This window comes from Leguminivora glycinivorella, chromosome 6 (assembly GCF_023078275.1).
Source record: "Leguminivora glycinivorella isolate SPB_JAAS2020 chromosome 6, LegGlyc_1.1, whole genome shotgun sequence".
Lineage (NCBI taxonomy): Eukaryota > Metazoa > Arthropoda > Insecta > Lepidoptera > Tortricidae > Leguminivora > Leguminivora glycinivorella.
Genome location: NC_062976.1, coordinates 16719610 through 16744064, shown reverse-complemented (window position 1 = coordinate 16744064; position 24455 = coordinate 16719610). Strand labels below are relative to the sequence as shown.

At 36.9% G+C, this 24455-nt stretch overlaps 1 protein-coding gene across 1 annotated transcript; it reads left to right on the top strand.

The window, feature by feature from the left end:
* The first annotated feature begins 2501 nt into the window (after window positions 1-2501).
* On the top strand, window positions 2502-24214 carry LOC125227463 (large neutral amino acids transporter small subunit 1). The gene is made up of 5 exons (XM_048131789.1): window positions 2502-3288; window positions 16324-16542; window positions 21246-21516; window positions 21871-22195; window positions 22720-24214. Exons 1-5 carry the CDS (start codon window positions 3000-3002, stop codon window positions 23110-23112), a joined length of 1497 nt encoding a protein of 498 aa, XP_047987746.1. The 5' UTR covers window positions 2502-2999; the 3' UTR covers window positions 23113-24214.
* The last annotated feature ends 241 nt before the right edge of the window (window positions 24215-24455 follow it).

Sequence of the window (24455 nt, the reverse complement as noted above, 5' to 3'; positions counted from 1 at the left end):
AAACTGGGATCCGGAAACCTGGGTCACCCAGCATATGGAATGGATGCTATGAGCGGTGAAAATTGGTGAATCTGAAAGTAAATAAAATAATTATATAATTTGTTAAAAAATATATTTCAACGATCCTTAGTGCAAGACTTTGTTCATATATTCGTCAGTGTTAATAGAACCGTCCTTCATTTCGTCCAAAATTTATATTTTGCAGAATTTTTCCACTTTTGTTCCACAGTATGGCATGGGTCACAGGAAACTTGCAACCATTGTAAATCATCTGAAAAAGACATTAAAATTTCTATGAATAAATTTTACATTAAGTAATATTCTACGTCCACTTCAGATATATATAAAGACTGTCCACGATAAAAAGTGGTCATATATAACATGGTAAATCTTGAGAATAATGAGAATTTATAAGCAGCATGTTTGTCAAATAATTTGTAGATATTAAACTACATTATAAAAATACAAACAAATTATAAACTTTAGGTGGCCTATGAATTTTAACAGTATGTATCTCATGATAACAATATTTTTTTGTACAGTGTCTTCTTGCAGTCTTTAAGTACAACAGTTTTAATGACAAAAATATTTTTTTAATGTTTAATTATAATAGCCAAAATATACCCTATTACATACTGATTTTACGATAGTAATAATTTTTCTGATTGTAATCAGATTAAGAAAGTACTGAGATTTTCTAACTTTGCTGAATTCGAATTTTTGACACTTTTTGGCTCTCCATACAAAAACAACTGTCAGTGCTTGGAGTAGAAAGTCTTCCTGACTACCAAAAGTCGAAATGAGTTTCAAAAAGTATTTTTTTGTCTGCTAAGATGTCATTCTAATGTGTGTAACACAGCTTATAAAAATATAAGTATTTATAAAATTGTGCCAGGAAGCGTGTGAAGTTTGTTAAAAAACACTGTACAAGAAATGAAATGCTTGATGGTATACATTCGGCGAAACCTCAGACACACTAAAGCATTATAAGGAATAGCTTTAATTATTATATAGTTTTATGTATACAGATTTATCAAAATATAATATTGCTTCAAAATGTGCATTCAGGAAGAAAGATTTATCATGTTATGTATGACCACTTTTTATCGTGGACAGTCCTTATTAGTTCAGTATTTAGATTTTGCCCACGTAATGTCGTATGAATTTGTATGCAATGTAAAATGAATACAACATTAAATGCCTTTTTACTCACCATTCTAATTATCTACTAAGTTCTACATGATGTACGGTATGTGACTCACCTGCTTTTGCCAACTCTGCCATCTCCCATCCTTGCAAGAGTTTTTGCACCTCTTCATCCATTTCCTAAAATGGAAACTACCAAACGAATGGATAATACGTAGTGAGTAAATACGTTTAATGATAAATAATATAACCTATTGCGATCCGCGTCCACGCGTGATCTCTCATGACACGTAAATGGCCGCCGACCACGCCGCAAAACATTGCGTTTCGTTACACAAGCAAAACATTTATTTATGCGGACAATATTTTTGTTATAACAATTATTTTTCGGTGTATATTACGAGAATATCATTGTTATTTTTTACAAGAGGCGCAAAGTAAAATCAACTATACTGCTATAGCATTCACTAAGATATACAATGGTACTTAAACATGGCGTTTCGTTACAAAAACGAAACACATATTTATACTAACTAAATACTTTTTCAACAGAACTATTTGTTCACCAGTATACATTACGAGAATATTATTGTCATTATTTACAAGAGCTGCAAAGTAATACCAACTTATAAAACAGTCATATCAACTATACTGCGATGGCATTCGCTACGATACAAATAATAGAGTTGACAGCGATGCGTACATATTTATACAAACTTAATATTTTTAAATATAACTCTTCGTTGAGTTTACATTACAAGAATATTCTTTTTATTTCTTTACGAGAACTACAAAGTAATGGCAACGTATAAAAAAGTTACAGGAAGTATACTGTGATAGTAACCGCTAAGATTAAGATTGTAAAGATAATTTTTATTTTTTTGGCATTACAAGAAGCTTCTTGTTAATAGAATTATCGTAACCTTTATTCTATTAGTTGTAAATAAAACTAGAGTTCTCGTATATGTAATTCAAACAGAACTGTTTAGTGCATATTAATGTTTGCTTAGTTCTATTGAATTCAAAATATAGTAAACGTAACAATACAGTTGTTTTTATTACGAGATTGTAGTATCAGTTACGATAAATCTATTTTACTAAACGTTCTGGTAGTATTGTTAAAATATTTTTTTTCCGTGTGGAAATTATGCCAAATGAGTGCACGGGCAGACAGAGACAGATGAACCAAAACCAGTTGCTCAAACTTGGCAAAGAACTCACTAAAACGGATGCTCGCCGCCATTTTAAGCTTTATGACCATGCCACATAGCTTATTTTTAAAGAACATCCGCTTCACATAAAACATTTTACGCATTGAGTCATCCTTTGCCGGCAGACGGTCGCGTTTAGTGGGGTTACTGCTAACCTTAATGGAATAGTAAAGTAGGTGTGCGTAACGTAGAACGTTGGTGTGACGTGCATTTTCATATGATAACTAAACAAATATTGCGTTCCGACGTGCGAGATATCGAACATAAAAATTGCAATCTATCTGTTGGTCCTTTGTTAATTCACAGTAGAGTGAGTTATTACAACTTTTAATGTGTTGCATATTTTAACCTGCAAATAGAACATTGTGCAGAGTAGTCATTAATGTTCGCGTTATCAGTAGCTGTGGCAGAGCCTGACCGCTACTACTTTATCAATTCATGGCGTTTTTATGGTGTAGTTCGCACGTGGTGGTTCCCGCTCACTCGCCGTCCGGCCCGCGCCGAGTGATGCAATGTTTGTCTGACGCCGCTCAGTTTTTCAGAAAATTAACATTATGATTTAAATCGCGGCGCTGTAACCACGTGTTCGGATTCTGAAAGTTTCAGTTTGTTTATCGTGATATTTTAAATAAAACTGTTAAAATGGCTAAAGTGTCGGCCTCGGAAGGACTGAAACCGAAGGCGATGGAGGTCGGCGGGGAGTGTGGGGACTCCGGAGACGCTGCCGGCTCGAGCGAAGGTCTGCGCTTGAAGAAGGAGTTGGGGCTGATGAACGGGGTGGCGATTATCGTTGGAGTGATCGTGGGCTCCGGCATCTTCGTGTCGCCTAAGATGGCGTTGAAGTACGCCGGCTCCAAGGGCATGGCGCTCATCGTCTGGATCCTGTCGGGCTTCCTCTCGATGATCGGCGCTCTGTGCTACGGGGAGTTGGGTGAGTGCTTGCTGATAATTTACTCTATTTACTAACCTTATTTGTTTGTTTACATTGCTAAGCCTCAATTCCGCGATCATTTCTTACCAGCTGTAAAAGTAAACTCATGCAAAACCTAAGTCTGTCTAAGAAATTTAAGATTCAATTCATATTAATTCATATTATAAAATACGTTTTCTCAAATATATATAATATACCTACGTGCTTTTAAATTTATTTAAATGAATGTTATAATTAAATAGCGCTGCGCTAAAGGCGTTACATCAGTCAGTAGGTACATCACACATGTAAAACATGTGGTAATTTATAATAAAATAGATTTCCTTTAACAGTAAGGTTTCCTTATGGACGCATCACCTATTACATTTTTATTAAATTAATTAGTACAATAATTAACCATTCCTCTAGAGTTATTCAATTGGTCTCTCTACGCAAACTTTTTAGATTCTTTAGCTTAGCTTTCTAGTTTCTACGTTCTCGCCCAGGAGCGTGACCTAATGAACATTTTTTTTGTTCTTATTTTCTGTTAGAGTACATGCAGGTAGTCTATGCTTTTATTGGCAAAAGCAAAAGGCTACGGGCAGTGAACGACACGACATCGACAGCGACAATGACATTATACTTAGTAGATGTATAAGCAGATACTTAAGTAGGAACTTTCGCAACCCTACGGGCAGTGAACGACACGACAATGACATTATACTTAGTAGATGTATAAGGGGTCCAACCCTCGGGCTGTGTACACTCGTGTGTCTGTGTGTGTGTGTGACAACTTTTCTCCGCACGTGTCCGACATTAAGCTACTGCGCATGCGGCAACAGACGGAATTAACCTGACGCACTGCAAGTGTTCTGCCGGCCAACATCTGAATATTTATAACAATTAACAATATTGCGTTCAAAATGTAACATGGCAACATAGTATAACATTCACGTTTACCTGCGAAATTCTATTCTTCGTAATTGTAAGACAAGGATCGTATTTATATTTGTTCGGTATTCCTTGCACACTTCTATACTTCGTTTCTTTTAAGATTAGAATTATCTGTCAAACGGGTAAACAAAGAAGCAGTGGTCGTAGACCTTCCTTCTTCGATTTCGGCCGATACCACTGATTTCTTGGAACTTATGTACATAGTATTATAAGTTATAAGTTCCAAGAAATCAGTGGTATCGGCCGAAATCGAAAAGGAAGGTCTACGACCACTGCTTCTTTGTTTACCCGTTTGACAGATAATTCTAATCTTAAAAGAAACGAAGTATAGTATACACTACGAGTTCCTCGACTTATTGAGACCTTTTGCTCAATGACCCTCTATGTATATGATCTTTGGCCTGCTCGAGGGCTTTTACTTTTACGACCATAGAAGTTTTGGAATATGAAGCTCATGGGTAGATTGGGTAGGTAGTGCTTTGACTTTCTACGTTTCAAGATAGCCTGCTCCAGATTAGTTCTTTTTTGTCTGGGCGAGGTCTTGTCTTGTACCTACTTATTGTAATTCAATACATAAAGGGCTACTTGCATGGACATGCAGAGTTAGCCTACAAACTGGGGGTTAACCGTTTCTGCAACACAATTAAACTCCGGATTAAGCGTTTAACGCAGAGTTAGTACGTTAACCATATAATAATATACAAGTGGCCCTACGCCCTAAGTAGGAGTTTTACGTACTGCCCTTTCCTCATCGCCACATAATCGACGATCAGTGTTATCAGACCCCGTAGCCGAATGGCATTTCTGCGACGCGAAACGCCACCGAAACAATCCACATCATCTGCTCTGTCGCACCAATACGCAAGAGCGATAGAGATAGATAGTGAGCGTTTGTGCATTCGGCTACGCACACGGGGGCCTTATTGTCCCGGAGCTGTAAGTTCACATTTTTGCCACATGACAGCGTCCACAAAACGTAAACTGGCGCGACCTAATGTAATTTTAAATAAAATCCTGTAATAATATTTAAAAAAATCAAGAATATTTCGCTTACTTTAAACATAATCTAACACATGTTACATTTTTGCGGATCTTCGTTAGTGAGTATTTTACGATATTAATTTATCACGCAGGATTTACTTATTATGTCATTTATCATTCACTTTTATTTTTAAACTAGTGCTGTGGCAGAGTCTGTCATTTCGATTCAAATGACATTTCAGTAAGTTGATAGAAATCGTATATTTGTTTAAGCGCCTCCTTGTACATAATACTGTACATAGGGCCTAATCGATTCAACCAATTCGTAAATAATCGCTAGATTTGGCAAACGATACGTCTTAGCCACATCGCAACATACTTCAAAACAAATGTGTCAAAAATGTGAACTTACAGCTCAGGCACAATAATCGAACCGCTTACAAATGTCAATGTCGCATCATCTCAGAATCGGCTGTGGATACTGTGGATACGATACTATAGCATAATGTTGATGATTCTATCAAGTCGGGCTCCGATCAACAGTGGATATTGTCATTTGTTACAACCAAAAGGCGTTAATCGAGAATAGGTAGTTAAACTAAAATCAACTTTGTTTTATTACTGTTGTTGCTTCTAATAGTTATTAACAAGGGATGCAGAATTTTCCATTTTGGCCAAGACTGTAACGACGACCCGTAAACACAAAACCCTCTGTAACATTTGGATTTGCCTTTTGCTATGCTTCCACAGCTTTTTGCTTCAATTGGAGCCAGGGGTAGTATGTAAAGTAAAGAGCACATTTTGTAAATACATACTTACTTGTCGGAAATGAACTTGTCGCTGTCACAAATGATCTTTAGGGTAGTATATTTTTAATATTTTTATATTTCTTTTGTCACAAGCTTCGGGGAAAAAAGCATAATACTTTTTAAAAAAAGAAGATACCTCTTTGGATAAAAAAATTTGGTGAGTGACGCCAAAATTATATATCTCTCCACCTAGACCGAAAGCTCGGGCCGACACTGCCGTTCACTATCCACCAGATGATTCCAAATAAACATTGAACTAAAAGTTCAATGACACAATAAAATACCTAAACGTCATCGTATAAAACTATTTTTATTGTGTAATTTGGCAACAGTTGAGTATGGCTATTAATTTTACCTACTTACACGAATAATCCCACGAAATAGTCATTGGCACATCAAATACGATAAACTCTAGTTGTTGGTGTAGCATACCTACATAAACTTCCACGAAATCATTTCCTGAAATAAAATGTGTAGGTAGATGCTTATAGATATGATATTTAATTACTTACCTAATGTAGATAATCTATATTAAGCATTGGGATAATAATTTCGAAGCACAGAAATGCTCGGGTAATTTCGAAAGGGGAATCTTGATATGATGGAAATAATGGTGATTTTTATGTGACTTTCGAAATTCGACGACTTTCGAAATTACCCCAATGCACCCTAAAGGTTATTAAGACCTACCTTAACATTTCGATGTGAATAAATGTTGTAGCCGTTGCAGGTGTGTACCTACGGCGTTATTGGGGTTACAGTTGAAGTTCCATCCCAATTCCACTTTTAATTCGTTTGTAAACTCATTAACATCGTCACACATCGTTCACAGATGTTTGTGATTGATACAACATGATTTGGAATACCGATAGCCGTTTACTATACTCCGGTAGACATTGCTGGGTCTTCTCAACTTTCTTAATGCACACGATGCGTATGGCAGAAATAATAGCTGTTTGAGTAAAGTCTTAATGACTCAGGTCCACTTGCACCAACGACTTAACTCCGGGCTCGGGGTTAAAGGGCTGTCATCTGTCAAATTCCATATAAAATGGTGGGTTAACCCTCGGGTTAACCTATGCAGAAACCGAGAGCCTTCTGAAAGGAAATTAGTGCACTGGTTCAAACACTCCCAACATCTCTCTCTCTCTCTTTTTCTCATTCACCTCAATCCACACATTCACACTCACACATCACACATACACGTACACAAACCTCCTCACTCGTACTCATATGTTGCATTCCTTCTGGCTCACTTAAAGATTGTACAAGAGCAGTAACTTTAACAAGTGTTTATGTTTATATGTTATTTTATTTCTGCTTTTGTCTCAACCGTTATTGCCTAGTGTCTACTTCGTTTAAGTTCATAATCTTTAACATGTCTTTACATAAATATAATTGTCAACTTATCTGTAACAATTTTGCGCCAAATTTGTTAACTCGGATGTAAGCTGGTTACCTACAGCACAGGCCTCGCCTAGTGTAGGAACCAGGTCAACGTTATAAGGGAAAGCACAAGCGATGTTCTCTCAAATTCTGTATTGTTTAGCTTAATTTCTTCCTTTTTATGATGAATGTTGAATTTGTGTAGATAAATAAATGTTTTAATGTTTTTTTTTTTTTAATATTAGCCTAAGGCCCACTTGCACCGTTAGTTGGGCTGTCATCTGTCAAATTCCATATAAAATGGTGGGTTAACCCTCCATTTTCGTTGGTGCAAGTGGCCCTAATAATATTAGTCCACGAACTATCAAATCGTACGGGTTCCCATGACAACACACTCTATTATAACTATTATTAGACTAATATATTTCGAGAAACATGATTGTATTTGTTTTCACTGTCAATAGTGCTAAGAGCTATTAAGTGATTCTAGATTGATTAACCTATTTGTTATGTAGAAGACAATGAATTTTTCTGAATTTTTAATACAGGGTTTCCTGATAAAGATAAAAAATATATAGGTAACCTCATGACCGCGTAATTTAAGCCCACAAAAACACAACTAACATTTTTTTCAGTGGCCGCCGATCACTATCATATCAATTTATATCTTGACCGATAAAGCTGTACAAACACTCTCGCTGATCCTTGCTTAAACAACTTTCTCTGATAATATCGTTATTAAATGTCATTTTACATCGAGTAGGTTAGTCGGATAATACTTTTCCTCGTGCATGCTATCATAATATTCATAATACTAACAAAATTTAAAATATGCATCTGGTTCAAATACTACACACAAGCCATTCGTGATATAAAAAAAAGTTTTCATCACATTTGCTGTTTAAAGGTCTCATTGCGTCTACTTGTACTGAAGAATAATGTACTATTTTATTCCCAAGGGAGTAATGGATTTAGTTTTAAAAATTAATACAATCCGTACAATACTTCAGGCAAAGGATATTTCAATCAGCCAAGGATTTTTTTTGGACAACTAAAATTTGACTATTAAGCTATAAAAAAATCTTATATGGTATGAAAAATGCGTTTTATTTATGTTTTACAATTATTTCGGTGTATATTACATTTATTTTGTAAATTTCACGTAGATAAATCGTATAATCGGCAGGAAATTGTGACGGCCATCTCGATTTGCATTTGACCGCGTTGCCATAGCAACGGGCAGTACAACACCGCCATTCATTGAAGGTTTTGTCTTATGATTCTTTCTCTCTGTATTTTCCTCTCAAATGTGATGAAAAATATTGTGTGTAACTCAGGAGGTAAGAATTTTGTAAACTCGTGTATATAACTCTCTCCAGCCTGCGGCTGTCGCGAGTTATTAACACTCGATGACAAAATCCCCCTTACCTCCCTTGTTGCACAATATACTATCAATGCACATCATTATAAAATAAAATAATAACTGGACAAGTGCAATGGGTTGTATAAGACTTTTCTGACACTAAGTAAGTACCTAAGATAGGAAAAAAACAGAAATCATTTTCTATAAGTTTTTCGAACACTAGATAGAATGTAAATACTTCTGCACGGGAAGCATTTCGATGTAAGCGTCCCTATCGCACTATTAAAGTATTGATATTTTACTATACACACTTTTATTTGACACCTATTAAATACTACACACTTTTATGAGTACCTACCTGCCTAACCATCTTAAAAGCTTTTCCCAGACTCTAAATAGACGACAATGACATGAGTCAAGCATCCTAAGGAACACAAAAGATCAATTCAGCCGGGTATTTGTAGGCCGGTCCCAAGCAATAAAGTACGCCTCTTTGGCGATTGATACGCTATTCTTAGCAAAGTGTCACAATTTATGTGGCAGGAAAAGAAAGGTATAGGGGGTAATCTCGGCTGGCGGGTAATTTTAACTAATCGAAATATTTTCCATTATTAACTAGAGTGACATTTGTCTCCACTGAACAGGACTTTCGATTACTTGAAATTATTCTCCAGTCGAAACTCCAAAACACCCCTGCAGTAGCTTCAGTAAAATCATCTCATTATCTGCAAAACTTAGACTAGTTATACTAGTAATTATGCATTACTAGCTTTTGCCCGCGGCTTCGCTCGCGTTAGAAAGAGACAAAAAGTAGCCTATGTCACTCTCCATCCCTTCAACTCTCTCCACTTAAAAATCACGTCAATTCGTCGCTCTGTTTTGCCGTGAAAGACGGACAAACAAACAGACACACACACTTTCCCATTTATAATATTAAGTATGGATAAGTATTGCACACCGATATAAATAAATGCCGATATTAATGGAACCATAAAAGTCTGTTATTAATTTTGCAAGCGTTTTTTTGCTAAATATCCTAATACAATTCTGTCACCAAATGTGTTTATTGGGCAATAGTACTTTAAAAAGTAGAGTTTAGTTTCTTTAATTCTATTCTTCATGCAATGCAACTATTGAAAGAAATGGAATCACCATGTTTAAAATATCTCATAATAATTGATTTCATTTAAATAATGTCGCCGTGCATCCCTTACTTATTAAAATGTATAGGTTTCGGACTTCGTCTATTCGTCCATGCGTTAGGTTCTCCAAGATCCCTAAGATTCCAGATACGGTAGGGGTCAATTCTCCATACAAACGCTCTCGACTATTTCCTCCCTGGTTTTTGAAGATAGAGCAATGATTTTTTCAACACAGATTGTTATTATGTTTATCTGTGTCGGATCGTTTTGATTTTTTTGATATTCTGCTTTTTAAAGACTAGAGCCAATCAAAAATTTCCAAAAACGGCCTTTTTCATTGTGGCGCAAAAAAAGGTGTGATACTCAAGATTGGTAACAATTAACCAAAAAAGCTAAACGGTCCGACATAGATTATTTCATTGTTATTCATATTCTCAAATTTCGTTCCGATTGATTAAGTTTTGAGGGAGGAAAGAGTCGAGAGCGAAACCTCGATTTTAAAGATTTTTTTGAAATATCTTTTGACTGAGTTGTTCTTAATGGACAATTTTTTTCCGATAAATCTAGTTAATAACACTTGTATATTTAACTAAAATTTCCAAGTTGAAAGGAGGGCTCCTTTCCATTTTAGCATTTTCGCTACCGTATCCTCTTAATGTAGCGAAATGCGTGATAGGTACTGATAGTGGTAATACCAATAAGTATCAAATGGTTTAATAAGTAATGCCTGCATATACATACATATATACGTATAACAGAGTCGTCAAAAACAAGGGACTTAGGTACCTTATACATCATAATCTTGTTTTGACGCTAAGAAATAAAACAACACATACCTATCCTACTCTCTGTATAACTTATACTTTCTGTTACAAATGAAATAATCCATCTACGTTGTTGTACATACCTATCTAATTAGCTCTGCCACGCTCTACCGTTTACCTTTAATACTCATCGTAATAACTTTGTAAATGTAAATTTAATAAAATATTTAAAGTAAAATAATTACTTTATACACTGTGTTTTTTTTCTTTTCCGTTATATTCAACACGTAGCTAGGTTCATTATCAGGAACCACCATGTATATCAGTTTTCGTTAATTCGCAAAAAAAAATTTTTTTTTTCATTATCATACATAATAAACAGAGATCGGATTTTTGTGCGTCATCTCATACTAAAAGTCATTAAAATGACGTAAGTCACTAAGAATGTCGCAAATTCGTCCGATCTCTGATAATAAATGAATTTATTAGTGTGAGAGACCCTTAAGAATAACATTCAAGTTAGTGTCAAGTGATTGATGGCACACGTCAAAACAAGTAACATTAGGAATTGGTAAAAGCTGTCACACACGTCACACACGTGTTCATTAATTATCTTTATTTTTTTAATAACTCGATAACCGTAAGAGTTAAGATGCTAGTTTCTTAGAGAAATTAATTGTATTTGATCTAAAGAAAAGTAAAAGTTAACGGAATTCAATCTAAACAGGCTGTAAAATAACCTTCCCTTAAAGTTAACGGAATTCAATCAAAACAGGCTGTATAAACATTACTGTTACGCTCTGTCTTGCGTGAGCGACGGGCGACGCGACGCGACGCGACGCGATGCGACGGCGATGGCTCAAGGTCATCGCGTATCCATCGCGCGAAACTTCGGCACTAGCATTTGGTGATTAGAATCACAAAATTCGCCGTCTTTCACAATGTGCAAATGGTCTAGCGGGTTTGATTTCTAGGTGGAATCGTTTGCGCCATGAGTGTCGTGAGTTCGAATCTCGGCTCACGCATTCTTTTTGCATTTTTATTTACTTTTTTTCTTTCATGTTCTACTAGCTTTTGCCCGCGGCTTCTCTTGAAAGACGGACAAACAAACAGACACACACACACTTTCCAGTTTAATCAGTATAATACTGCATTTTGTTTTTATTAACTTAATGTTCATTTTAATCCATTCCAAGGAGAAAGCCCCCGCTCCGAGTCGTTCCTGGTAATCCTGGTGCAAAAACTGTCCATTGTAATTCAACGCGGAAACGCTGCGAGCGTCATGGGCACTTTTGCACCGGAAACGACAGGGAATAGTTTATTTTGATAGTTCTGAGTTTTTATTGTTATTAGTGTTTAGTTATCTGTTTATTTTGAGTGGATTAAATTACTTATTTGCATATCTAAATAAATATAAAATCCATACTAATATTATTAACGGGAAAGTGTGTGTGTGTCTATTTATTTGTCCGTCCTTCACGGCAAAACTGAGCGACGAATTAACGTATACTATTTACTTAGAATCACAAGATTCGCCGTCTTTCACAATGTGCAAATGGTCTAGCGGGTTTGACTTCTAGGTGGAATCGTTTGCGCCATGAGTGTCGTGAGTTCGAATCTCGGCTCACGCATTCTTTTTGCATTTTTATTTACTTTTTTTCTTTCATGTTTTACTAGCTTTTGCCCGCGGCTTCTCTTGAAAGACGAACAAACAAACAGACACACACACACTTTCCAGTTTAATCAGTATGGATTATTTGATTTTGTTTACCTGCTTATTTCTTTCTCTAAGATTCTACTTTCTTATTTTTTTTAAGAACTCCGTAGCACACAATAATACTGCATTTTGTTTTTATTAACTTAATGTTTATTTTAATCCATTCCAAGGAGAAAGCCCCCGCTCCGAGTCGTTCCTGGTGCAAAAGCTGTCCATTATTGTAATTCAACGCGGAAACGCTGCGAGCGTCATGGGCACTTTTGCACCGGGAACGACAGGGAATAGTTTATTTTGATAGGAGTAAATAGAGACTATTTTTAAGCTCTTATCCTGTGCCAAATTACAATGAGTCAAATTAGGATTTCCTAGGTAATTTCATTATTACGCCGTGTCTTGCGTGGGCGACGGTCGCGCGACCGTCGCCGTCGCGTCTCATCGATCGTCTACTTCCATATCGATAAGGTTTGATTTCGTATGCGTCGCATCGCCGTCGCGCGACCATCGCGCGACCGTCGCCCACGCTTCCACGGCGTTAGCGAGAGGATGTCCTAAATGTAATTGTTCTTGCATTTACCTACACACTTGCTTAAAATAAATACGGTTCTCTCATTTCCATCAAAGAAGAAATTGTGTTACTAACCCATTAGTTAACATTGCAATCTATGCGTATTAGGTATTATGTATTAATTATTTTATCTTAACCTTTGAATGTATGATTTTTTTATTTTTGGTTGGAAATAATGTTTTTATTTAGTTATTTAGATGTAGGATCTAGGAAAAATAAAAAAGTCCAGATTATATTTTGGTTAGTTTATTATTTTTATCTTTATGAAACGAACAAAACGCAAGCTAGTTTAATTAAAAATATATACATTGTAGCCAAATGGCAACAATATGCATTAAGGGTTAAACCAACCAACAACTTCTATATAAAGGGTGTTTTTTTTAGAGGTATAGAACTTTAAGTTGGCAACACTTTTTAAATTGGCGGGAATTTTGTAAACTGTCAAATGATTTATATTTAGTTTGGTTTGGCATTTTTAAGATGACTAAATTGACGCCTGAACAACGCTTCCAAATTGTGAAATTTTATTTTGAAAATAATGGATCTGTTCGAAAGACGTATCGCTTACTTCGTCCATTTTACGGTCAACATTTAAATCGTCCATCAGAGCAATGTCCAAAAGGCCTCCAAGATCATGCGATTTAACGCCCCTCGACTATTTTTTGTGGGGATATGTGAAGTCCCTAGTCTACGCCGACAAGCCCGAAACCGTTGACCACTTTAAAGAGGACAACATTCGCCGCGTCCTTGCCGACATACGGCCACAAATGTTGGAAAAAGTAATCGAAAACTGGACCTCCAGATTAGACTACGTCCGAGCCAGCCGTGGCGGTCATATGCCAGAAGTCCTATTTAAATTATAATGCCAGAAAATAGTCTATCGAATAAAGTTAATTTCATGTCAATTTAAAAAAACATACAATTAATATTGTCTCTTTTATTTACTATTTTTATAACAACGATTTATATTTAATAACATCTAAATATATAAAAGAAGAAGCTGGCTGACTGACTGACTGACTGACTGACTGACATATCAACGCACAGCCGAAACCGCTGGTCCTAGAGATTCCAAATTTGGCACGTGGGTTCCTTATATAGTGTAGAGGAGCACTAAGAAAGGATTTTCCAAAATTCACCTCCTAAGGGGGTGAAATGGGGGTTCAAAGTTTGTATGGGGAAACAAGATTAGTTTGACTGTTCTATTCGAAACTTCACAAGAGGATTCCTAAAGGCATATGACTAAATACGTGTTTCAGGTTTTTTGAAAATTTAACCCCTAAAAGGGTGAAAAGGGGATGATAAAGTCAAAAAACCAATATGGGTATCGTTTTTATGGTTTATCGGGTCGCTAATCACGATAAATACAACGCTTTTAAAATCTAACGATACGGAAGTGATATACTTTTTCCCCTGTTGTGGTGCAATGGGGTTAAAATATTAAAAAAAAAATACAAAAGAACAAACTGACGGACATATCAACGCACAGTCGAAACCGCTGTTTCTAGAGATTTCAATTTTAGCACGCAGGTTCCTTATATAGTGAAGAGGATTTTTCAAAATTCACCTCCTAAGGGGGTAAAATGGGGGTTCAGAGTTTGTATGGGGAAACAAGATTAGTTTGACTGTTCTATTAGAAACTTCACAGGAGGATTCCTAAAAGCATATGACTAAATACGTGTTTCAGGTTTTTTGAAAATGTAACCCCTAAAAGGGTGAAAAGGGGGTGATAAAGTGAAAAAACCAATATGGGTATCGTTTTTATGGTTTATCGGGTCGCTGATCACGATAAATACAACGCTTTTAAAATCTAACGAGGCGGAAGTGATATACTTTCGCCCCTGTTGTGGTGCAATGGGGTTAAAATATTAAAAAAAAATACAAAAGAACAAACTGACGGACATATCAACGCACAGTCTAAACCGCTGTTTCTAGAGATTTCAAATTTAGCACGTAGGTTCCTTATATAGTGAAGAGGAGCACTAAGAAAGGATTTTTCAAAATTCACCTCCTAAGGGGGTAAAATGGGGGTTCAAAGTTTGTATGGGGAAACAAGATTAGTTTGACTGTTCTATTCGAAACTTCACAGGAGGATTCCTAAAAGCATATGACTAAATACGTGTTTCAGGTTTTTTGAAAATGTAACCCCTAAAAGGGTGAAAAGGGGGTGATAAAGTGAAAAAACCAATATGGGTATCGTTTTTATGGTTTATCGGAACACTGATCACGATAAATACAACGATTTTAAAATCTAACAAGGCGGAAGTGATATACCTTCTCCCCTGTTGTGGTGCAATGGGGTTTAAATATAAAAAATATATATAAACGAAGAAACTGACTGACATATCAACGCACAGTCGAAACCGCTGGTCCTAGAGATCTATAATTTGGCACGTAGGTTCTTTATATGGAGTAGAGGAGCACTAAGAAAGGATTTTTCAAAATTCATGTCCGAAGGGGGTGATATGGGGGTTCAGAGTTTGTATAGGGAAACAAGATTAGTTTAACCGTTTTATTCGAAACTTTACAGGATTCCTAAATACGTGTTTCAGGTTTTTTGAAAATTTAACCCCTAAAAGGGTGAAAAGGGGTTGATAAAGTCAAAAAACCAATATGGGTATCGTTTTTATGGTTTATCGGGTCGCTGATCTCGATAAATACAACGCTTTTAAAATCTAACGAGGCGGAAGTGAAATACCTTGCAATGGGGTTTAAATATCAAAATTATCATATGCATTTAGTTTTAAATATTTATTGGACATAAAAACTTAAATAACAAATAAATAATATCTAACTCTAAAAAATAATAATAAAAGCAACTTAAAATTAAATTAAAAACTAAACTTAACTAAAATGGATTGGATTTAGTTTTTATGTTTACTTCTGGTTCAAGAGATTTCGAATTGACACGTGATTTCCTTAGAGGTGCACTAAGAAAAGATTTTTCAAAGTTGACCTCCTAACATGATCATTTGACAGTGACAGGGGATGGGAGGGGATAGGGATAGGGATAGGGTTACTTAGTAGTACTTTTTACCCACTGACCACAGATACTGGCTATGTGAGTTGTATGAAGTTTCCCCAGAGTGTATATAGAATACATACCTACTCGTACCCACTACCTACGCCGTGGTCGCTGTGTAACATTTCTACAATATTTGCAAGCATTTCTTAAAAAAAATAGTTATATGTGTTATCTAAATAATTGCAGACAAATGTACCTACATAGAAACCTACGGATCCAAATGAAAATCTTAATTTTTGTATACTCTTGAATAATTCTTTTATTACGCGGGCGAAGCCGCGGGTACAAGCTAGTAATAACATAAGTGCATTTCTTAACATATTTATTAACATAATTCGTCATATTTTCAGGCACAATGATCCCCAAGTCCGGGGGAGACTACGCATACATCAGCGAAGCATTTGGGCCTCTCCCCGGGTTCTTATATCTATGGGTGGCTCTCTTCATCCTCGTGCCCACGGCGAATGCCATCACTGCCATCACCTTTGCGGAGAACATACTGAAACCTTTGTGGCCTGTCTGCGACGTTCCTAAGGCCGCCTCGAGTCTTATAGCTGCAGTCCTAACTTGTAAGTATAATATACTTCCCGCTGCTGTCCGCTAGCACTGTCCCTTTACCTGTTGGTAACGCTTTTCATCCTCCATGGCCATCACTTTTACGAAAAATATACTAAACCCTTGGACTGTCTGCGACGCCGACGTACCGTACCCAAGGCTTAAGGCTGCTTAGTCTTATAGCAGTCCTATCTTGTAAATAGTTGTGATATAACCTACCTAAAGATGCTGTTACACGGGCAACACAATTGCCAGCAATTCACATACCATTACCGCGTTTGCTCCGTAGTTAGTTGGTGCGTCTTCAACCAACGCGGCAATGGTATGTGAATTGCTGGCAATTGTGTTGACCGTGAAACAGCACCGTAATACCTCTATTTCCCATGCTAACTGCTAAAGAAAAGATTTGGACTCTCTCGCGTATAATGGGCATTTTTACGAAAAAAGATTCAAAAACTTTTTTTTTTCTTTATGTATTTTTTTTTTCTTGAATAAGTGAATTCAATGTTTTTCCTACTCAGAATCACGAGCGCTTTCGATCCTACTACGTAAAAAAAAGCGTTCCAAATTTAATTTTTCCTCTTCGTTACCATTTTTCAAACACTTTTTACAGCTGTTACAAAGTGGAAAGTATGCCAAATAATAGAAAATTTTGAGACCGTTTTTTGTCTCTTGTTTTTTGTCCTAGATCGAAAGGGCTCATGATTCTGAGTAGGAAAAACATAAAATTTACCTACCTTACAAAAATATTTTTTGGTGATTGTTGTCGCGAAAATACCCTGATCTGAATGGTTAAAACATGTAAATCTCTTATACATATTGAATACTCGTTTCAAACAAATATGTAGGTCATATTTCCTAATGAATATTTATTTATACCTTTATAATTAACTAGGAATTATTTATTAAGGAAGATTCGCGTAAATAACGGATGTTTACTCCACATTATATTGCTAATTGCTATTTTTTACGGTAAACCAACAACATGGTGTACCTATAATGGTTGTCGTTCCTATTAGCTTTAACACAATACCGATAAGAGAAACTCTACAATAGTTTTATCGAAGACGACTTTAGCTGTAGTTTATTTGCATTGTAGGTTAGGGCACAGTATAATAAAGAGTACTATAAGGGCCACTTGCACCAACGAAAATGCAGGGTTAACCCGAGCGTTAACCCACCATTTTATATGGAATTTGACAGATGACAGCCCACTAACCCTGAGTTGTGGTTGGTGCAAGTGGGCCTTAGGGTTACTTACTTTAGGTACTCATATCATACTAAAACAAAATAACTAATATCTCAAAATTCTCAACTCGTTCATGATAATTCAACTAACGGGCATATACTTTGGAAACCAAATTTTTAAATAAATATTTAAAAATAGATTTGTCTTTATATCGCGATTTAGGTAAAATATTAAAAAAAAATTGCCTATCCATGCTGATAATTTATAATTTCCAAATAATGGAATATGTCCTTTATAAATCACATTGGGCAGGACGAGGATAGCTCGGCTAATATTATACTATAATATACTGTTTTAGTAAAACTTTTTCAGTACCTCTATACATTTACCGCTCAGTGGTCCGCTCATAGTGGTTTTGATACTAGTTGTATCAAAACCACCCTGTTTTCGACTCACTAAATTTTAAAGCATGCTTGCATATTGAATTCAACATTAAACTGGACTGCAAAAGAATATAGATTATACAGAAGATATAGAACACGTTTGGCTCATCACATTCCAGGACAAGTCTCAAAAGGAAAGGCCCATAACTGGTCCACCTGACACCGGTAATTTAATGCGTGTTCTCCTTAAAAAGTATCACAGATGAATTTAATTTCACGTAATTAAATACTGAGACGTGTATCGATATTCCGAGAAGTGCAGAGTTGTCGGTTGAAAATAAGTACCTACATGAGTTGGATCATAATCGCAACCACAGGGGTTATTATCAATACCCTTTTCAGCGAACCGGTTGGGCTCCCTCGAAATAAATACGTCTGCTATTTTATTTGGGATGTTTCGGCGTTCAAAATAAATATTAAATACTTAGTAATAAATCAGATACATTTGGAGATTAAATTAGCGTCATGTAAGTTATGTTCAACACTGTTGGAACTTGCATGCCGTTTTAAAATATATTTATAGTTATTTGTATGGTCACTATTGTATACATAGAATAGACATTTTATTTTTAGGACAAACGAAATGTTCACCCAGCATAAATACATAAATTACCATAATTCTATTTCTCGTATCGATATATGAAATGCGTGTGGAATGTTGTGATATCGAAATCACGTAATTCTTGCGATCCGATAATTCTATTTTGGACAGGATTTTTCGTTTGATTTTGTGATTGTAACTTTAGGAGTTCACTAGTATACTACTAGGCGGTTTTCCCTAAACATACTTAATAATATAATAAGTGACCTACCCGGTGACAAGCATTTTATGACACTTCTTTATCTCCAGATGAGGGGACGTAATGTTCTCCATATTACTAGGATGGTGCGCTGATGCTGTAACAGATGATCTAAAGGGAGTGTCTAGCGGACGCAGTAGGTACCCGATGACGCGAAGAGGCATCGGTCTTCGTCAACCGAGGTGTGGCCCAGCCCTCGTGACCGCGTAGTGATGTCCCAATGTCGGTTTTACTTTGTTCCTGCAATATTCCTCTTGGTAAATTCCCGGAAAGTTGCTTTGTTCGTTATCGGGCTAACTGTATGGAAAAAGACGCCGTCGACGCGACGTCGACGCGGCGTCAGGCTTTGCCCATACAGTTGGCCCGACGCGACGCTCGCGAGACGTTAGATGTGGGGGGATTAAATTTAATGGTGCTATCTTTTTTTATTAAATCGTGGAAAAGCGTTAGCATTTATGCACTTCGGTATACATTTACAGAATGTATAGATGAAAAACAACGCGTAAAAACGTAGTATTAGGTATTCACATGTTACCAAGTACCTTTTTCAGTTTTTATAAATGCCTGCAAAAATGATAATTTATCTAACGCCTCACATTGAAACAAGTGCCTAGCATAGGCACACTATTAGTTAGACACTCGTTGCATTTAATATGCCGGGGGACGCCCTATCTGCATGACATTGAGTTTCATTGCTTGAATGCAACTAGATCCATTGCAGTTCGGACGTCGTAAAAAAGGCACGATATATACAAACTAACAAATACACCTTGCAGCAACGGTTACAGCATATCATCGTCATTCGCTTGCCCTTATCCCAATTACTTGGGGTCGGCGCAACATGTCTTTTTCTTCCATTAGTACCTCTCTATTGGATGTCATCTCATTATTCACTTGCATTCGTTCATATCATCTCTGACAAAGTCTATCCACCTTTTCTGCGGCTTTCCTCTCCCGTTTCCTCCTTCCACATTCATCCGTAATACTAGTCTCGTTTATCAGCCATATGTTTTTTTTTTCTGCAATAACACACAATTACAAATGCAACACAGAACAACAAAAAGAGAAGAAAAAAAAACATACAATTGACTTAAAATTACGTACACAACATAAAAAAAATGCTTACAAACACTGTGTGCATTGCAGCAAAAACAAAAGGGTTCCGACTCAGCTATACGCTTCACCCTTTCGAGTGAGGCACTGATATTCTGCCGGCACCCGGATTATCTTTAATGAAGTGCAAATTTCCCGCCAAGACCGTAACCGAGGGCCAGTCTTTAAAACGCGGTGTCGCTCAGCGGCGGCCACTGATTGCGGCTGACAGGATAATGGGAGCTTCCTCCCGCATCGCGCCAACACACTTGTGCGGAATTATCTTGGCGAACAGTTGCGTAAGGGCACTTGTCCGAGCCCAATCACTGCCCTAGCGCCCGAAGGATATTAGCGATCCACGCTAAGGAAAAGTCCATTGTGACAGCCGCCTATAGTCACATCACAGCTATAATTTTAAGTAGTCATTACTTATAAATAAATAAAATAAATAAATAAATATTATAGGACATTCTTACACAGATTGACTGAGGCCCACGGTAAGCTCAAGAAGGCTTTTGTTGTGGGTACTCAGACAACGATATATTTAATATATAAATACTTATATACATAGAAAACATCCATGACTCAGGAACAAATATCTGTGCTCATCACACAAATAAATGCCCTTACCGGGATTCGAACCCGGGACCGCGGCGCAGCAGGAAGGGTCACTACCGACTGCTGCGGGCTGATTACTTAGCTACATTTTATTAAAACTTCAAACCTAAAATACATAAATGTAAACACACGAGTACAAACTAATCGACTTACTTAATATCTATGTTTTCCATTCATGATTTTTTGAATGACTGATATGTTTTTTTTATCTATAGTAAGTCTATAGTATATCTATTAGTCATAAATTCCTGCATAATTATGGCCTTAATACAAGTTAAATATTTGTATAACAACACATGATGAACTATACTGTGAGAAAATCGCTAGACAGTTTACATCGTCCATATGTAGAGTCCTTAGAAAAAATGTAACGGTATGTAACTTTGCATGCTAGGAAGAATCTAGCGTCCCCAATTTTACAGTCTGACAAGAAATAGTAGAAAAATAAATTGAAGTGTCCTCCTGTTTTCTTAGATAAAATATTGATTTGCATGGTACGATACTACAGGTTTGTCACTTTTTAATTCCAACAATATCTTTTTATCTTAAACTAATCCAGTATTTAAAATTTCCAGGTTTCCTCACAATCATCAACTGCGGCAATGTGAAATGGGTGACGCGGCTGCAAGACTCATTCACCGCCGCCAAGGTGCTGGCCCTACTGCTCATATTCGTCGCCAGTCTAGTGCACCTCTTCCACGGCCACACGGAAAACCTTGAGGGAATGATGCAAGGGACAAAGACTGGGGCCAGCGAGATTGCCATCGCGTTCTACTCGGGCTTGTTCTCGTATTCTGGGTGGAATTATTTGAATTTCGTAACGGAAGAATTGAAGGATCCTTACAAGTAAGTAACCTTGCTCAAGATACCTGACCCTCATTACTCTTAAGTCAATATGTTTTGTAGCGCCTACCTACGAACGATAGCCATTCTAAAACTAAAATAACTTCATTCAAAACAACCAAGCATGAAGTAAAACACCTATGGTACTTCAAACTTCGCATCATGTCAAAAATACTTCGTAATTGGTCCTTCGAACCGGATCATGATTACATATTATATTTATGTCGCAAAATGTCCGTGTTTAACACAAGGAATATATCTGCCGTAGATGCGACGTCTGTATTAAATAGTGACTACAGCTTACTTCAGGCTGGCCTCGAATATTCCTGTCAACAACAATTTACTTCCTATTTCCAGAAACCTGCCCCGCGCCATCTGTATATCTCTGCCCGTGGTGACGGCCGTGTACGCGCTGACCAACGTGGCTTTCTTCGCCGTCCTCACCAACGCCGAGATCCTGTCCTCTGACGCCGTAGCCATCACCTTCAGCGACAAAATCCTCGGCTCTTGGGGCTGGATCATGTCCCTGTTTGTCGCTCTTTGTACACTTGGCTCACTGAACGGAGCAATCTACGCTTCTTCTCGACTCTTCTTCGTGGGGGCGCGAGACGGAAATTTACCGTTGGCGATATCGCTCATTGATGTGAAGAGGCTGACGCCTGTGCCTTCGCTTTTATTCATGGTGAGAACTGTAACTAAACATTAATAAACATGTAAATAATACGTACCTACGTGACTACCAAGTACATATGGCCTAATGTTTAAATCGAATTAATTTACAAGTGTTTATTGGCACTTAAGTCTACATAAAACAACATCCACGATAACTTTCATCGGAACGGAAAAATATAAACACGATATATCCGTTAGAGAAAGTAAATTGGCGTGGATAATAGAAACTTAGACATGTATCTCGCGTTCGTGAATTACAAGTTCGTGAGATGCTATAAAAATACGATCAGGAGCGAGTCCGACTCGCACCTTACTTTAGTGGTTCCGTGTACCTATTTGTATTTATGTATGTATGTATTTTTCTATTTTTTTTACTTTACATCCCACTTGTTCTATTCGTCGATGGCAGTAGGATCATTAGATTATTATCGATCCATAACGAAAGCATTTTTTTTATTGCAGACGTGGAATTAATTTAGGTACATCGTTTCACGTCATGATATCGTCGTAACTAAGTTGTTTTGTTATTTCCAGTGCCTCGTGACGCTGGTGATCCTAGTGTGGAACGACGTGGAGGCGCTGGTGGTTGTGGTGACGGCGGTGGAGGCGCTCTTCATCCTGTGCAGCGTCACCGGCCTGCTGTGGCTCCGTTACTCGCGCCCACACGCCACTCGCCCCATCCGCGTCAGCCTCATCCTACCCTGCGTCTTCTTCATCGTCTGCACTTTCCTAGTCATCCTCTCGTGCTTCGAACACCCCAAGCAACTCGCCATAGGTCTCTCCTTCACCCTACTTGGCATACCCGTCTATTTCATATTCATCAAATGGCAGAACAAACCTCTCTGGTTCCTCAACGCCGTACACAGCTTCAACACGACAATATCCAAAATCTTCCTCTGCTTACCTGAGGACTCGAAAGAATTATGATCATTTGAAAAACTGACTGTGTGTGTGATCTATTTTTATACGTGCATTTGTGTTCTTATTGAACTGTATTATTTATTTTAAGTTAATGTTGAGTTGTTATACGAAAAGATCTGTACCTACGCTTGTTTATATACTTAGGGTTAAGTATTTACATTCCGTCAATTACAAATTGACTAAAATTGCTAATTCCTATGCAGTTGTGAACCTCGCAAGACATTTTTCAAATCGGCCTTACTCGTGGCAATATGAGCACATTTAAAACCATACTTCATTATCTAACGTTTAGTTTAGGGTCCCCCCACATCTAGCGTCTCGCGAGCGTCGCGTCGGTCGGGCCAACTGTATGGGCAAAGCCTGACGCCGCATATTCATTTATTTGTATTAATTATACATCGTCAGTCTTACAATTAGGTACATAAGTAGGTATATTATTTAATCTGCTTGTAAACGGACTGAATCTTGAATGTAAAGAGTTGAATAAAGCTTCAAGTCAAAAGTAGGTATAACAACTAGAGTAAGGAGTAATCGCATATACCTACCGAAAAAAGGTATTAGTATGCTGTGACCTAAGTGGAAAAGCAGTTTTAGACATCTATTGCCATTGCAGAGAACAGTTTGGAATGTGGCCTCGGTATTTTTTTTCATATGTAGGTGTTTTTAATTTCAGTTTTAAGCCTGTTATACTTTGGCATGTGATGTGATAATTATACTGAGTTACTGACAATATTTTTTTTGGGTTTTTACAGTATTCCACATATTTTCGCCTTTGCTCAGTATTTCTTTGACGGCGCTTGGTTATTTCCGCATACGATTTCGCCATAAACCTCATATGTATGTATTTAATATGTTGACTGAATGTGTCATTTCTAGGTGGTATTATTTTTGTTAGGAATAACAACGGCTTAGACACCCGTTACACTTGTACGAATTAAACAGGGGCAACATCATAATAATTATAGTGTCGTCCCGTTGTCTTACTTACATATAAGTTATATTCAGGGCCCGTAACTTTCATGCCGATGACATCAATTTGACGTCACGCTGCATATAGGATAATTCAAATAGTTTTATTGTAATAATTAATCATTATTCATTAATCAATTTTTATCATGTTACAAATTACTTCAAAAGTAAGCTATTCATCCGTAGAATAATTCATACCTACTTGATACATGAAACGAAAAGGAAACTATTTGTTTTGTTTTAATAATTTATTTAAATATGGTAACAAACATTATTATTGCACAAAAAAATAAACAATTAATTTAATTTACTTTTCACGTATCAAGTAGGTATTAATTATTTCACGTATGAATAGATTAGTTTTGAAGTCATGATTAAAA

Coding starts and splice junctions, on each gene's coding strand:
- LOC125227463 (XM_048131789.1), top strand. CDS start 3,000: ATGGCTAAAGTGTCGGCCTCGGAAGGACTGAAACCGAAGGCGATGGAG. Junction 16,543..21,245: donor TATAGCTGCAGTCCTAACTT/GTAAGTATAATA, acceptor TAAAATTTCCAG/GTTTCCTCACAATCATCAAC. Junction 21,517..21,870: donor GAATTGAAGGATCCTTACAA/GTAAGTAACCTT, acceptor TCCTATTTCCAG/AAACCTGCCCCGCGCCATCT.